The sequence below is a fragment of the Arvicanthis niloticus genome, chromosome 13 (genome assembly GCF_011762505.2).
Source record: "Arvicanthis niloticus isolate mArvNil1 chromosome 13, mArvNil1.pat.X, whole genome shotgun sequence".
Classification (NCBI taxonomy): Eukaryota; Metazoa; Chordata; class Mammalia; order Rodentia; family Muridae; genus Arvicanthis; species Arvicanthis niloticus.
Genome location: NC_047670.1, coordinates 57,339,148 through 57,356,475, shown reverse-complemented (window position 1 = coordinate 57,356,475; position 17,328 = coordinate 57,339,148). Strand labels below are relative to the sequence as shown.

Genomic DNA, 17,328 nt, shown 5'->3' with positions numbered 1-17,328 from the left:
ATCTTATTTTAAGCTTTCCACAAAATAATTTAAGTCTCTGTTTTATATTCTCAAGAGAGATGCAAATCCTAATTTCCCTAAACAATTACTTGACAAAAGAGGAGTAATTTTACAAAAAGTAGAAGAAGCTATCATTAATCAATATATTATATAAATTGATTAGTTGTTGGCTGTTTTATAATAGTCCTTTGATAAAAGAGATTATTAATAAAGATTTATATTTCTTTAAATAGTGTCCTCATGACTCTCCAAGGGTAGAAGGAGAGGCTGTTGGCACTTCTGTCCTGATTTTACAAAAACTCTGAAAAATTGGCTTTAAAAACAAAAGAGGGGGGAACTGTACGCCCAGAATCAGTCTCCCAAAAATACTCTTTATCATGCCTTGTTCACTTTTAACTTTCTAAAACTGAAAGCTTATGGCAAATCTGCTGCTGACTGCCTCTGGCATCGCTGAGACCAATAAAAAACTATGCCACAGCTATGTGGAAGGACCCTCTTACCCTTAAATTGAATGGCCAGGACCCAGTTCTCATATGGGGCCGAGGATTGATATGCCTGTTTGATACCACAGAAGGCACAGCTAAATGGCCGCCAAAAAGATTAATGAAATAAATAGATACCCCACAAAGCCAGGCCCAATTATAAATAAGATGAATAACAATTGACATCCAGGGAAAAGAAATCTCCCTGAGAATTCCCTTCTTTTTCCTTTCCAGGTAAAAATAAATCACCCATGATGTCTGCTGTTAGAAGTTCTAATCCTGATGCTGGCCTCCAGACTTATACTACTAAGACTTTCGATGGGCCTTTGACAAGGACATCAACAGCTAGAGATTGACGTCACTAATCTGAAGAAATCCCTCGTTTTGCTGTCTGAAGTGATCTCCAAAAATTGTAAAGGACTTATTGGACTTGATTTACTCTTTGACAATAGAAAAGACTGTGTACAGCTATAGACTATGTACAGCCCTTAAAGAAGAATGTTGCTTTTACATAGACAGGACAGGGATGGTTAAACAGAGCATGAAAAAGGTCAGAGAAGGCCTTGAGAAAAGACAGAGAGAGAAAGAGAAAGATGAGAGCTGGTACAAGAATTGGTTTTCAATCTCTCCATGGTTATCAACCCTACTTCCTTTCATCTTGGGACCATTAATTAGGTTATTTTGCTTATTTCTTTTGGTCCCTGGGCCTTAAATAGGCTGACTAACTTTGTAAAACAACAGATAGATAATTTGATAGCAAAATCTATTCAGATACATTATTAGAGCTATGAAGGACTACGAGACTCAAGATGAGGTTGTTACTCTATCCAGGGTGTTCCCAAATCCCATCTCCACCCAACCTAAAAGAGGGGACTTCCGCCCCAAGACCAAGTAGAGAGGGGCCACACAGAACCCCCTCTGACTGGTGATCTGAATTCCTTCTTAGGCTGTGAGGCTAAGCACTGCAAGGGAATATAAATAAATGTTAAAAATATCTTTCTGGATTCCCTGAGGGATAAGCCTGACTGCATAGGGGTTGATGCAAAAGTATTCCCTCTCCAAAAAAAAAGACATCGGGATGGGTATGGCCCTCATGCCTCACTGGACAATGACAAGAGAACCAGAGCCATTACAAGGTCCCCTTTAATTACTGGAGGTCAGGCCTCTATCCCCCGCCTTGGCAAGATTAGAATCGCCATGGCCCTCCTATACTTGGAGAAGGGAGAAGATGTCAGGGGCAGCCCTGCTTTTGCACTGAAGGTCTAAAATCAGCCATAAGCCTAAAATCAGCAATAGGCCTGACATACGTGCCTGCTAACACAAAATCTTGGGTCTCTGTGGAAAAACACTGAAACAGATGGTTATAAGCTATTGTAAACAGGCAGCTTCTATAGAAATTCACCAGCCTGAGTAGTCATAGACCTTGTAAATAGGCAGCCTTCGCAGATAGTACCAACTTAGATAAGGACAAGTGAATCATAGGCAGAGTCATAGTGATCTGTCCCCTGAACCTTCACCCAGCTGACACTCTGTTCTGGAAGATATCTGTACTCCCCCTGAACACCTACGCTCCTGTGTCATCCCCTTCCCCACATCCCGCCTTTTTGTGTTTGTAACCCCTGAGTTAAAAAGAAAAAATTATGATTTGATAATAAAAGATTATTTAATTAATTTTTAAAAAGGAAAAAAGACATCTATTTTAAAAATAGAATGATTAAAGTCTTTTCTACTTTCAAAATCATAATTGTGTCTGATAATTTTAACTAAAATTTTAAATTCCGTTTAAGTTCTGTCATATCCATAATAAATAGGTAAACTATAAAAAAAAGAATTTTACAACAGAGAATGTTTACATGCATATCCAATAGGAATGATTATCTGGCTAAATATCCATCACCTGTCTGGCTCCACAGGTTCACTGAAGGTTTAAAACTATAACTAAGAAATTAGTGATGTTTTGTATAGATAAATCCAGGCAGTATTTTATCTCTGTCCCAGCACCTATAATAAATCGTGAGTTCCCTTTTAGTGACCATTGGTTAATTGTTTTACAACCTCTTGGAAGGTGCTCTGAGCAGGAGAAAGTCTGGTTACTAGCTAAGGGCAATTAACTGGTGACACTCTGGAGACTGGCAGAGTTTTCATTGCAGTTTTGACTATCAAAAAGGGACCTAATAGCAGTCCCACTATAAAAGAGCTGAATAATCACTGATATAATTTTAGGAATTATTATAGAATCATCATTAAGACTTAAGAAGTCATCTATTTGTCTATATAGCATCATTACAAGACAGTACATCTTTTCCCCAAATTAGAATATCCTTGAGCCACTAACCAGAAAAACCTTTATCTTGACCTATTTTCCAGAGGAAAAATGTAAATATAAAACTCAGAATCACACCCATTTTAAAACTTAAAGCAACCTAAAATAAATGAATATGCAATGTTTTGGATATGCCTATTTTCAGGTCTTTCCTATTTTGCCAAGCAGAAGATAACCCCAGAATTCCCGTGGGGCCCACATTAGATAGAACCCGTGTATCCTGTGAGGCAATATAACTTTATACCATTTTAATACACCTGATTTACACTATCTCTCTGTTTGTCTCTCTGCTTAGAGCAGGTTTTTGATTTGTAGCATCAATCAGTTTGGCTCTCTGTCTGGAGCAGCCTTCTAGTTATTTATTTATCTATAAGTCTCTCTATAAGAGCCACAGACCAATTTTATTACCTGATCAAAGCAGGCAATGAATATCACTATACTCTGTACCTGGAGTCAGTGACAATTTTCTCTATCTTTCACTATCTAGTTCTGCACCCTAGGCTAGATTCCCCATGTGATTCGGACTAATCTGTTTATAAATTCTTTCCTACAAACAAAAAACTCTATATTATAAATTCACAGTTGAATCAGTAACTGCTCCAAAACGGAGGTTTATTCCTTTGGCTCTCTTGACTCAAGCAGCCTGCAATTTCCCTCAGCAGGGGACCAGCCTGCAAGCAGTTTCTTGTTCCAAGTTCCCACGATAAAGTCACAGGACTCTTATCAGCGCTACTCATTCCCTTTTTAAAAATAAAAAATACAGCTTTAACTCTTAGGTAAATAGTTTTAAAATTCAAATAATATTCCTACCCCAAGTTGCTGCACCACTTGTAGGGGTGATATTTAGAAAATGGTGCCCTGTCTGACCCAGATAGCTCAGTAGGTAGAGAATGACTCTTAATCTCAGGGTGGTGGACTCATGCACCACATTGGGCGCAAGTTGTAGGAGTGATATTTAGAAAACTGTGCCTGGTCCAGCTTGTTCCCTGGCAGCCACCATGTTCCCACTGCTCCTCAACTCTCATTGCGGCTACGGCTTGCTAGAAAGCCCTGGCACCCATGAGACACCAGCGTGGGGGATGGCTCTGCCAATCCATCACGCTGCTTCACAAAGCTCGGCTGAATCCCAGACAATATCTGCCATCCTCATAGTGCTCGGTACAAATGAGACTCTTAGAGCTTAATAATCATCTAAAGGATTTATATATTTAGAAACGCTCAATCAACAAGATGCCAACACAATTAGAGTTATTGCCCAGTATCTAACCTTTTGTAGAAGTTGCTACCCAGGACAGCTTCCGATCCATCCGTGGTTCTCCAAAGCTGATAGCCTTCCTCTTCTCCTCCCCTTCCTCTATCTCTCCCCTCCCCTTCCTCTATTTCTCTCCCAGCTCCACCTACTCTTCTACTGCCTAATCACCAAGCTCCACTAAGAATATAATGTAGCAGAATAAGTATCCATGTGTCTGTATGTGAATTGTGTGCATCAGTGTGATCAAATGTCTGTGTGTGAAAGTGTCTGTAGGTTCAAGTGTTATGTGTATGTGTGTCCATCTCGGTATGTGTTTCTGCATGTAAGTATCAATGTGTGTATATCTGGGTTACTATGTATGAATACATGTGTCTATTTTTGTGTGTATCTGTGTGTGCATGCCTGAGTGCATGCGTGTGTGTGTGTGTGTGTGTGTGTGTGCTGATGCTCCAGCCTGTGCATCTCTGAGAGGATGTGAGACATCAAAGTCAAGTTTCTTCCAATATTCCCTTTTATTGGGTTGATGTGTGTATGGTGTCTGGACTACTGGTTGGGTTGATGTGTCTCTTGCATCTCTCTTGCTATGAGGCTAGGGCCACTTGGAGAAGACAGAGGCACCAGGAAGTTTGACAGTGCTATCTTCATACTCTGGGAGGTTGTCAGGCTACGAGAAGCTGCCAGACCCCCACTTCAGTGCAGTGAGAGAGCCCAGTCTGATGTCCCAGGGGAGCCAGAGCTAGCTCTTCTTCTTGTTGGGCTCTTGGGCACTCATGATGGGCTCTGAGAGCTGAGAAAGAACTGGGAAAAAAGTGGGGTGGATGGAAGGCATTGGCCTGCAGCCGAAGGGAAAGAAAAGGAGGGAAGGTCTGGCTATGTTCCTTGAGGATGAGAACTCTTGGTTTTGTTGCAGTGGCACCATTGCCTTGCTTGGGTTGGTGATCTCCTTGGCTGGGACTGCAGAGAGGTCTTCTACAGGAGCTAAGACAGCAGCTCTCTAGGCGAAGGCCTGCTCCACTGTTCCCCGAGGCAGAACCCAATGAAAGAAACAGTCCATGGTTTAAAATGTTTATTGTAATGTCTGAGATTAGATGAAAAACTGTACCCCAGTGTTTTCAGGACTATCTTTTGTAGGAAGAAAAGCCTGGGAAGGAATGCTTAATTGGCTACACCCTTCTGGCCTTTAGGTAACTCATTAATATGGAAAATGTCTTGAGGCTCTATGACCTGTAGTCACGCACTCTAACTATAGAGGGGATAGGGGTGTTGTCCTACATGACTAAAGAACACATGTCTGTGGAGGGCTGTGATCCCTGGTCAGGAGCTTAGATTCTGACAGCATGGCAAAAAGCATGCTGTCCCTTACAGGAGACCCTGTGGGGTCTCTGGAGGCTTCCAGCGGGTTCTTGACCAGACACCAGGCTGCCTTTCATGGTCCTACACCCTTTCACCGTTACTATTTGAGAAAATGGAGTTCATCCTTTCAGACAGACTGACTGGACAATCAGTTCCCAGGATGCACCATTCCCTGTCCCCAGTGCTGTGGCTACTGTCAAACAACACAAAGCCCAGGTGTGCATGGGTGCTAGGATCTGAACTCAGGTCTTCCAGCCTGCACAGCAAGCATCTGCACCCTGAGCCATGTCTGCAGCCACCTCCCTGCAATGCCCTGGATATGATGTCAGAAGCAGCATTCCTGAAGCACATGGCCGGTCTCATTACTGTCCTTACTTAGACTGATGGTTTCTTTGGATGTTTTTCTCCTTCCTTTTTTCTGTGTGTTTTGTATCTACTCTACTGCTTTCAAAAACTACTCTACAATCTGGGATCTCATCAATAGAATCAGGAGATTACAGGCCCCACAGCCCTGCTCACCATCCTCATTACATATGTCACATCTTTTCTAGCTTCTAGGGTCCCCAGTCCATCCTGGTATGCTGTGGTTAGTGAAGGTCACAGAACTATGAGCTGAGCTCTCTCTGAAGAAGCCACAAGAGGGCAGCAAATGCAGCCCTGGCACAAAGGAGCAACCTGCAGGGTTTGAGGATCTGTCTCCCCTGCTCCTACCTGGCCCCACCCTGGCATCTGATTGACCAAATGCTGAAAGAAGCCATCCTGTCCATGGGGCTGAAACTTAAGTAAACAGAGAGGTATCATTCAACACCTGGCCTTAAAACTCCGATAAACAAATGCTTTACCATTGAGCTACATCATTGACACAACTGTAGCTGTGGGGCTTCCCCTCCCCTTTCCCTTTTTTGAAGAAATTGTTTAGGTGTGGGGGGGAGTTTCTTAATATTTATTTGTCTTGTTTTGTTTTGTTTTGTTTTTTAAATAATTTTCTGTGTAGGCATGGCTGACATAGAACTCACTCTGTAGACCAGGCTGGCCTCAAACTCAGAGATCCACCAGCCTCTGCCTCCCAAATGATAGAATTAAAGGCATGCTCCACCACCACCTGGATAAAAACGTTTTTTCATGATATATTTTGACTACTCCTGTGTTTCTCATTATTCTCCCAGATCACCCACCAAGTGTTCCTGTTCCTTAACGTCCTTGTGAACAGTAGTAAGTCCCCACTCTGCTGTATCTGCATGTGCCAGTCCTGTCAGCTGGACACAAGCTAGTGTCCACTGAGAAGAGAGAGCCTAGATTGAGAAGATGCTCCTGGCAGACTGGCCTGTCATGTATGTTTTTGATTGATGGGTGCTGTGGGAGGGAACAGCATCTTGTGATTGCTACCACCCCTGGGCAGGTAGTCCTGAATGATATAAAAAAGAAGGCTGAAAAGCCTGTAAGCAGCACTACTCACTGGTCTCTGCATCAGTTCCTGCCTAGGATCCCAGCCCTTACTCACCTAAATGATGGCGTTACAAACTCTAAGATGAAACTAAGCCTTTCCTCCCACTGTTGTGATGGATCACAATGATAGAAACCCAGTGATGGCAGTCTGGATCTACTCCAGTTCTGTCTTCCTCTGATTTTCCTATGTACATGTTTTTAGTTGCTATGGGTTGAGCCAGGATTTGGAGCAGGCTCTTCACACTTCTGATCTTTTGAACAGGTGGGAGAGTCAATGGTTTATTTTGTCAGTGTTGTATTTTGCATAAAATTTTTTCCATTCACCTTAACTTGTGTGATTTACTTTGCATTGGGACCCTCTGGTTGTTTGAGAACATGGTTGCTAATTTCCACATGCTTCTCCTGTGTCCATTTTATTACTGAAATGACGTTTACAGCCACACTCTACAGAGCCAGGACAAATCCTGTTATGAATTTTTTGGAATAAAAGTCTCTCTATGCAACCCAGGCTGACCTGAAACTCCCTTTGTAGAACAGGATGGCCTTGAACTTACAGATCCAACTTCCATTGTTTCTGCCACCATGGCACCACCAGATCCATAGCCACCACCATAGACACCACTGAGCGCCCTCCACTGACTCTGACTCCCTTCGTGGATTCATACCTTGATTGCTCTTATCCACTGTAATTTTCAAAATCCCTATAGTCTCTCCTCACAGATACACTTGCCAATATTTCCTCCTTTATCTTTGCCATCATAACTTCTTCCACCTGCATTGCATACACCTTGGTTTACATATCCTGGGGTACCATCATCATATCCCCTCTACTGCCATAACCAAAAAATCACCCAGACTGATTTACTGCTATATGCAGGACACCACCATGGCCACCTCTTGTAAGTTCCCTCCAACATCACAATCACCCAGACCACCTCCAGCTGCTCCTCCAGAGCTCATCAGATGGACAAAACTCCCTGCCTGACCTCTTTGTGATCTCACAGAATGTGTCTCTTGTTTAGAAATGGCCTCTAAACCCAAATGTTATGCCCTTTGACTGTGGTATTTCTCAGCAATTTTACCAAATGTAGCACGACCATGACAAGTTACAACAAATAACTCTCCTTTTTTACTATGCCTTCTACAATGTCTATGGACTCCGTCTCCAGAAACTCTACTATCCTAGCATCTCCTATAACTCTATCCACAAACCTTTTCTTTACTGTCCAGTGAGCAGCAGGTGCTACAGATTCCTATGCAGGGGTGGCTCTTGATGGTAATATTACATGTCCTTCAGCCTTGGGTGGCCCAGCACACATCCCAGCATCCACCTCAACACAACAGGAAGTCACAATACCAAACCCCCTGGATGCCTTGTTGGGAAGGTCTCTCATTGCTGAACCATGACTCATAATTTTTCCTTCATCAAAGATCAGGTGCTTTAAACCTGAAAAAAACAATGCAGAGCTGCCTCAATTGTTGTGGACGGTTGGGATCATGGCTCTCTGTTCATAGAGCCACACTTGTCTATTCATCGTCAGTCTCAGTCTGAAACCTGTAGGAGGAGCTAAGGTGGGAGGAGTAAGGAGAGGAAGAGGAGGAATAAGGAAAGGTAGAGGAGAAGCTAGGCAGATAAGAGATGTAGGAGGATGGAGAGCCACACAGGTACAAAGAGCAGTCCTGGGGAACAACTTTTATTTAGGTTAGCAAAATTGGGAACCAACTCTCTTTGTATGAGCATACTGTTACTGAGCATTTCCAAACATATAAAACCTTTGATTAAAATTTAAGTGTTAGAGTCTAATTGTCTACCGGACATGGGTGGATGGAAGGATGGTCTGGGCAATGCCCAGCATTGCGAAGACAATGTGGAAGATTGGCAGAGCCATCTCCCACACTGGCATCTCCTGGGTGGCAGGGTGGGTGTTTCTGGCTGGCCATTTCTAGCTGAAGCATGCACATGGCCTCTGGCCACTGAACATGGCAGCTGAGCTAGGCAGAGCCTCTGCAGCTTAGACAGTTGGCATAACAGGTGGCCGTATTTAAATATTAACTACAACAGGAACCTGAAGTTCTAATGCTGTACTTTCAATCCCTTTCCCTTCATTTCTGTCTTGTAACTATTTTCTCATTGTTTACCATGGACCTTAAGTCAATATATTTACAGTTCCTGCATTTTGTTACCTACTGAGTGTGTAGCTTGAACATTGGTTCTATGTTTGAGATTCCATAGGTAAGAGCACATGGTGATGGACCACAGTACCACTGGTGGCCTCACACCATGAGGGTTACAGAAACCATCCAGGGATGAAAGCGTCACCAACCCAAGCCAACCTCAGCCCTCCTTTGCCCAAACTAAGCTGTCCCCAAGCCATATGCAAGAACCACGATCATTCCAGTGAACCACATCCCACTTGCCAGGATGCTTAGGGAAAGAAGGAAGACCTAGAGATGACTCTGAGACTCACAGCTGTTCCTCATTTGAACAAAACAGGCAGAATAAAGGTAGAAAAGAGAATAAACACTGCAAAGCACAGAGTCCAGAAGAAACATGTCCAGGTTGCATCTGACCTTTTCCAGTGGAGTCCAAAGGACAGAAATCAAGTATCGGTTAACATGTGTGCAGAAAATTGCAAATGTGGGAGCACTTGGCCTGGTGCAGCAATGCTAGATGTCCAGAGACTCAGTCCCAGCTTCCTGATGAGGACATGGTGCACCTGTGCTGCTGACATGAATATGCAGACTCCAATGCCCCTAAAATCACATGATCCTGAAAGACCACAGTTTTTCACATGGATAAAAGGACATGGACTGACAATGAAAGGAACTATACAGAGTCAGCAAGCAGAGGCTGAACAGAGCATCCAGGTCCTCTCCCAAGAACTGGAGACAGAGAGGAAACCCATTACAGCGTACAGTGTATGACATCCCTCAACTGGCTGTGCATTTACCTCAAAAGGGCTCACTTACTTGATGCAGGAATATACAGCCTGAGTCGGCCCATTCCCCACTAGGGCCAGAACCCAGTCATTACCACTACTTCTCTTTAATAATATCATGAATGACACAGACAGATAGAGATGAGAGGCCAAATCGAATGTTTCTCCCAGCACCAACACACAGGTTTAATCATCTGGCACCAGAGCATACCCAAGAAGGGTCCTGGAGCAAACCAGGAGGAACCCAGCAGCCTGAAACTGTAAATGACCAAAGTAAATTGTCTCTCTGATCACTTTCTAACCATTACCCATGGTGGTGTCCGGACTCCAATACAGGTCTCCTTCCGGTCCAATTTGGGGCTTGAGAAAAACCTTTAACTCAGCCCCAAACTATGTTGCAATTCCAGGCAACAGGATTCAGCAGAACCGGGAATAATGGACAGGAAGAGGGAACAGGATTAGAGGCTTCAGGCCAGCAAGAAGCACAGAGTCACACACAGGCTCCAGTGACACAGAGGTGGTCACTGCAGGGGTGGCATGGACAGCAGATAGGAGGAGAACCATTTGAAGTCCTTCTTTTGGGGCTCCATGGTGTGGTCTAAGCTCAGCCACTGCCTCCCTTCTGCCACACTAGAGGTGCAGTAGAGAGACCGTGCATAGATTCCACTGGGACTTATGAAACTTTGATCTTTAGAGGTCTGGATCCCCAGCAAGGACAGGACTGAGCCTCTCCTGACTCTGGTGAATGGTGAGCTGGCATGTGCAGTATGCCCAGCAGTGCCCAGCTCACAACCTCCATTTGATAGAAGGCTCAGGATTCATCCTTCTGGGTTCCCCATGGCTTTCCACCCTGACCACATGCCTCTGGCATGAGGAAGAAAACTACCTTACTACCTCCATGTGGAAGACGGTTGCCAGGAGACACTGACCCACCGTGAATCTAAGGGTGAATAAGAGACAGAGGCCAGCAGGTGACAAGTTCCTGAACCAAATTAGTGGTTCTCCCAAGATCCTCAGACCATATCTCAGCTTTCTGAGATTGGGTCTGAGAAATCATGTGTTGGATGTCTTGCTGCCTGCTCAAAAGGATGACCACAAACCTGTACTGGAGATGGAACATGCTACAAGCTGCCTTCCCCACACTGCCTCTCACTTACCCACAGAGATTCCAGCTACCCTCCCCAACTGCCCTTCTTTTGCCCATAGGAGCTCCAGCCTCTTTCCCTCAAATGCAGGAGACAGCTTCCCACGGCTCACACACCCACAGAAGCCATTGACTGGATGTCAGTCACCCCTCATGTCCTGCTAACAAAGTGCTCCATGAAGGTATGGGGTATCTCATTCTTCTTTGAGGCAATGTCCTCAAGCCTTCAAAGATGTGCATGGGTAGCAGACCAGGTGATGTTTCAGATGCAATGATCAGATAATCCCTCATGAAACAGGACTCCAACAGGTAGCGATCTATCATGATTATGCCAGAATGCTCGGCTCCTGGGAATAAACTGAATATCACTGGCTGCTCCCTACACTTGGCCAAACAAAACACAGGATTGGGGCTGAACACAGAGGACAAAGGGCAATTCTGGCACTCTTTATAAGGTGGCAGGATCCAAGCTTAGGGCTTGTTGATCCTAGATGTTGTATTGAGTGTTGGTCATTGATCTCTGGGAAGCGTGAGCAGAAGTGGGGCTGTGATGGGGCTGCTGACTGGGACTGGCCTGTGGCCTGTGGCCATATTCACAGTCATCTTCATATTACTGGTGGACCTAATGTACAGGCGCCAGCGCTGGAATTCTCGTTATCCACCAGGCCCTGTGCCATGGCCTGTGCTGGGTAACCTGCTGCAGGTGGACCTAGATATCATGCCATATAGCCTGTACAAGGTGAGTGACTTAGTGGTTCATGGTAACTGAGGATATGGTGTCCATAGCTGCACATACTGTGGGTCAAGCTACAGGACAGAAAGGGATCCGGTATTCAAAAGTAGACAAGCATAGGAGTTTTGGTGGCAACAACTAGAACTTTCTAGGGCAAAGGTTTGGGGGGACAAAGTCCAGGAGGTGACTCATGTTGTGACAGCAGGGTTCAGTTTGATTGGACAGGGCTGCAGCCATAGAAATCCCAAGTACATTATGATCCTGTCAAAGACATAATCTTGGCCTTCTGTGAGGTCCAACGATCCGTATCAGAACACAAAGTGAAGAAAGGGGCTGTGGCTGCCGGAATTTCTTGATGCTGTGTGCACTCTGGATTCACTGCCCATCTCAAGGAACAAAAGTTTCGTCATATGTGTTGACATGATAAAAGACCCCAGGACAGTTTTCTAGCTCTAGCTAGGTTACAGCTGGGGTATCATATCTACAGTGGTTCCTTTGCTGAACTTAAGAAGCCACAGTGTCAGGAATCCTCATGCGGGAGATGGAGCTCAGTGAACAGCATTTCTAGGATATATGAGGACCAAGGTTCAATAACAAGCAACACACACTAACATACATGTATGCGCACACACACACACACGGAGGGGGGCTCACATACACAGAAGCACACAAACTCACATTCACATATACAAGTATGCATGTGTAAACATACACAAATAAGCAAATACACACATAGAAACCTCCAATGCCTGTGGAGGTTCACAATTTGACAATGGTTCTACAGTGAGCCTGGTTCTATGATCTCTGGGGACCTCCACTACCTTTGTTCTCTGTCCCTCTACTTCAGCTTAAAAACCGATATGGTGACGTGTTCAGCCTGCAGATGGCCTGGAAGCCAGTGGTTGTGATCAACGGGCTGAAGGCGATGCAGGAAGTGCTGGTGACCTGTGGAGAGGACACTTCTGACCGCCCTGCATTGCCCATCTTTGAGTACCTGGGTTTGAAGCCCAGATCCCAAGGTAAAGAGCTGTAGAGAGTGGAGATGGCTTTGGAGATACAACAATGAGCTTAGGAAGACCAGAGCATGAATGTGGGTGGGAATGCAGTCAAGTAATTCCTGGAAAAGTCACTGAAATCCAGGTGACTACCCAGAAGGCATGCACTGGATTGTGGTAGCAAGGTTTTGAAAGGCTCATGGCCAGGACAGAATCCAGATGAGAAGAGAACTGATGAGAGTAGGAGACAGCATAGCGGGGCATCCTTGCTTAAACACAGATGTGTCTGCAGGTGTAGTCCTTGCACCATACGGGCACGAGTGGCGAGAGCAGAGGCGATTCTCTGTGTCCACTCTGCGCAACTTCGGCCTGGGAAAGAAATCTCTAGAGGAGTGGGTGACCAAGGAGGCCGGACACCTCTGTGATGCCTTCACCGCCCAGGCTGGTGGGTGATGGGTGAGGGATGTATTTCGACAAAGTGGGACATGGGCAGTCCTAGGACTTGCTTGCATCTCCACTCAATCTCTACTCCCAGGGCAGTCCATCAATCCCAACACCATGCTGAACAAAGCTGTGTGCAATGTCATTGCATCTCTCATTTTTGCCCGTCGTTTTGAATATGAAGACCCTTACCTCATCAGGATGCTGAAAGTACTGGAAGAAAGTTTGACAGAAGTCTTTGGCTTTATTCCTGAGGTAGGAGTTCAGGGAAGCAGACAGAGCAACTTCTGTGAATTCCGTCTTCCCCGGGAAGCTGTGCCAAGGCTGTGGGAGAGGTCTGCTGGGGGTCACCTGCAGGAGCATATGGCTGTTGACAACTGTCGATGGCAGGAGGGGAGAAGTGAACCAAGATCAGGATTTCCAGAAAGGGAGAGGACATGGGTCCTCTGTTTTCATGGAAGACAAAACCTGAGGTTATTGCTGGGGAAAAAATACTTCTCTTCACCTCGGTGTGACAGACCCATTAGGTGGCTCTTGCAAATGTAAAAACTGAGGAGGAGGCAGGTTACAGGTGGGGACAGACAGGCTCTGGGTCCATTGTAAAGGAGGCTGGCACTGAGCCTGGTCCAGGTGGATAGTGAGGATCACTAGCACCGAGGAGCCAGCCAAATGGTGAGTGGGTAAGCAGCTTGTCACGAAAGCCTGGAGACCCGAGTTTGATATGTGGGACGCATGTAAAGAAGAGACAATTGACTCTACACATTGTCCTATGATTTACACACACTGTGGCACAGCAGCCCCATACATGATCATGATTCACTACTAATGTTATGAAGAGGAATCTCTGAGAATTCCTGTGTCTCTCGCAGATCCTTAACGCGTTCCCGATTCTCCTGCACATCCCAGGGCTGGCTGACAAGGTTTTCCAAGGTCAGAAGACCTTCATGGCCATACTGGATAACCTGTTGACTGAGAACAGGACCACGTGGAACTCTGCCCAGCCACCCCGAAATTTGACTGATGCCTTCCTGGCAGAGATAGAGAAGGTGATTGGAAGCCCCAGGAGATGTAGCCAGGGGCTGTGGGCTGAGGTCATGAGAGCTCTGAGCCAGAAGGATGTGGTCCTGTGCATCACCACATAACTCAGCACCTGGGCTCCATATGGGCCTTCCTTTCCCTGCTGAGCCTTCTCTTTCTTCCTGGACCAGGAAAAGGGGAATCCTGACAGCAGCTTCAATGATGAGAACTTACAGAAGGTTGTGGGTGACCTGTTCGGTGCAGGGATGGTGACCACCTCAACCACACTGTCCTGGGCCCTACTGCTCATGATCCTGCATCCACATGTTCAGCGTAAGCATGGCTGGGGTGGGAGACAGGTAGAGGCACACTCCACAGATGACTTGAGACACTTGTGGATCCCAACACTAACTTAACCCAGACTCCAGTGCTGCTCACTGGTGTCTTTCTCAGCCCTTAATATGGCTATAAGACAGTAACTGTTTCACTGAGGGGATGCTGTCCCTCCAGGCAGAGTCCAACAGGAAATCGATGAGGTCATAGGGCAGGTGAGGCATCCTGAGATGGCAGACCAGGCCCGCATGCCCTACACCAATGCTGTCATCCATGAGGTGCAGCGCTTTGCAGACATTGCTCCATTGAATTTTCCACGCATCACCAGTCGGGACATTGAAGTGCAGGACTTCCTCATCCCCAAGGTAGGCCTTGGCCTCTTACTGTTTTATCATGACCACTAACATACAAGGTCAGGAGAGATCACCACATACTATTCTCAACATGTTCACAAGAACCACACTGCATGCAGGCTGCAGACTTCGAGAGTCCTCAATAAGTGAAATGGCAAACAAAATGGCAAAAGGTCACTTTATGGATCATTGCACACAGGGATGGTGGCTGGGTTGGCCAACCATGGAAGATTCCTTACAGGGCCCTCCAAGGTGCTGACAGGCTCTGGGGTAGAGGTTAAATGAGGAAATATAGTGAGTGCAGGGAAGAAATTATGCATGTGATCCTGGTGACCAGGATCTAGGCAGCCACATTCCAGTCCATATTCACACCATGTGCCTTCTACCAGGGGACACTCCTCATCCCCAATCTGTCCTCTGTGCTGAAGGATGAGACTGTCTGGGAGAAGCCCCTCCACTTCCATCCTGAACACTTCCTGGATGCCCAGGGCCACTTTGTGAAGCAGGAAGCCTTTATGCCATTCTCAGCAGGTGCCTCTGGGGGGCCTGGCTGTCTGTCTGTCTGTCTTCAGGGTGCCTTGGAGGTGTGGAGCCCTTATCGGGTCCCAGATTGTCTGAGTCTTTTCCCACCCACAGGCCGCCGAGCATGCCTGGGGGAGCCCCTGGCCCGCATGGAGCTCTTCCTCTTCTTCACCTGCCTCCTGCAGCGCTTTAGCTTCTCAGTGCCCACTGGACAGCCCCGGCCCAGTGACCATTGCACCTTTTCTCTTCCAGCTATCCCCTCCCCCTACCAGCTCTGTGCTGTGTTGAGGGAGCAAGGACAATAAATCCAGACCTGCTCTGCAGGGAAGGCTGAACCATGCAAAATAAACCAGTCTTGTGGCTGCTGCTGTTTCCTGATTCAATCCCAACCCTGTCTTTCTGGGTCCTCAGACAACTCTCTCCAACCACCCTTTCCCAGGCTGCCTCATCCCTCCCCAGGAGACAATTTGACTGCTGAGGTTGAAGGGTGCCCTGGGCCAGGACCATTGGTACAGGGCTGCAATTTCAGCACTTGGGAGCCGAAATCAGTAGGATCATGTGTGTGGAGCTATCCTGGGATATACAGCAAGGCCTATATGCCAGCCCGGGCTATACAACCAGGAGATTCTGCCTGGTAAAACTAAAGCAGAGCTACTAAGAGGGTACACAAAGAAGACAGGAAGGAGGGAGGGAGAAAAGGAGGAGGAAGGAAGAGAACAAAAAGGCAGGATGTGTTCAGGAGTGACAGCTGAGCCTGTGTCACCCACAAAGACCCATCAGTGATGACCAGGTTGGTGACAAACTGCAGGCAGAGGTCAGGTCTCCATGGGTCTCTGGGACAGATGTAACAAGCTTGCACTAAGAGTCAGCAGTTCTCCTAACTGGGGACATGATATGGTGGTCCCTAAGACCCTGTGGTGTCAAGAAGGACTGGAAAGTCTCCCAGAGACAGGAAGGTTGTTGTCTTCACAATGCTGACTACAGAGAAATGACAAAGAAAACCAGCAGCTGGCAAAGTGACAGCAGAGCTCAGCGTGTCTGGCACACTCCCAGCTGTCTGTCAGATGTGTCAGAGGGTGGGACTCCCAGGCACCAGTGTGGCTCAGGCTGAGGACATGGTTCACAGGGAACCTCACTGAGCCTCACTGTTCAGGGGCTTGGTGGGTGCCAGAGAGATGGAGCACACACATGGCTGACCCATCTCCACATGCTCCAAGTCACACTCAGGTAACCAGGGACCACTTGCCTAAACACTGTTGCATGTGTAAATGGTGCCACATGGCCCTCAGCCACAGCTGTGCAGACACACTACTATCCACATGTCTCAGGCTCACAATCAAGGTGTCTCTTAACCTGACAGGACTCAAGCAGTTGTGCTGGACTGTGCAGGACAGAGCTCCCCAAGCTGAGGTCGCTCTTCAGCCCTGGCCACACTCCTTGCCATACCAGGCAGACTGATGTGTTTGTCTGAGCGTCTGTTTTGTTTTATTTTGGTCAGGCATCACTAATATCCAAAGCATCACCATTTTATTTCTTGTGGAGTTCGGGTATTGACTCCAAGGCCTTCTGCTCAGGCAGCCAGCTCCAAGAAGCCAACCTCGGCTTATTCTTTCTTATAGCTCAGTGCTGCAAGTAATTCCTAGTGTGCAGCCACTACCAAAACCCTTTTCCAGATCACTTCATCTGGTATATGGAGGTTTACATCCCAAGACAGTAGCTCCTCTTTCTCTCCTCTGCACAATCAAATCATTCTGCCTTCCATTTTGTGACTTGACAGAGGGCAATCATGCACTATCTGTGACTGACTTTAGACTTCAAGGCTCCTTCACTTTCAGCAGGCGTCACACTCTTTATAATCGAACTGTAGGAATGAATGCTGCTCACCCACCCAGAACTCACTGGTCTTTCTCAGCTTCTGAGTGTAGTTGATAATTCTGAGTTATCTGAGAGAAGGGCTCCCCATTGGAAGAACTTTCATGGAAGTATTTTCTTTCT

At 46.3% G+C, this 17,328-nt stretch overlaps 1 protein-coding gene across 3 annotated transcripts; it reads left to right on the top strand.

The window, feature by feature from the left end:
* Window positions 1-11,409: 11,409 nt before the first annotated feature.
* On the top strand, window positions 11,410-15,711 carry LOC117719282 (cytochrome P450 2D10-like). 3 transcript variants are annotated; one of them, XM_076911712.1, is made up of 9 exons: window positions 11,410-11,678; window positions 12,520-12,691; window positions 12,960-13,112; window positions 13,203-13,363; window positions 13,978-14,154; window positions 14,317-14,458; window positions 14,636-14,823; window positions 15,240-15,342; window positions 15,448-15,711. In XM_076911712.1, exons 1-9 carry the CDS (start codon window positions 11,490-11,492, stop codon window positions 15,636-15,638), a joined length of 1,476 nt encoding a protein of 491 aa, XP_076767827.1. In that variant the 5' UTR covers window positions 11,410-11,489; the 3' UTR covers window positions 15,639-15,711. The 3 variants fall into 3 exon arrangements, with proteins under 3 accessions (XP_076767827.1, XP_076767828.1, XP_034373321.1); XM_034517430.2 differs by having other exon boundaries at window positions 11,411-11,678; window positions 15,201-15,342; XM_076911713.1 differs by lacking the exon at window positions 12,960-13,112 and having other exon boundaries at window positions 15,201-15,342.
* The last annotated feature ends 1,617 nt before the right edge of the window (window positions 15,712-17,328 follow it).

Bases quoted from the DNA above. Each gene is read 5' to 3' on its own strand.
- LOC117719282 (XM_034517430.2), top strand. From the start codon at position 11,490: ATGGGGCTGCTGACTGGGACTGGCCTGTGGCCTGTGGCCATATTCACA. The intron at 12,692-12,959 runs GTAAAGAGCTGT...ATGTGTCTGCAG, and splicing joins TTTGAAGCCCAGATCCCAAG to GTGTAGTCCTTGCACCATAC. The intron at 13,113-13,202 runs GTGGGTGATGGG...CTCTACTCCCAG, and splicing joins TGCCTTCACCGCCCAGGCTG to GGCAGTCCATCAATCCCAAC.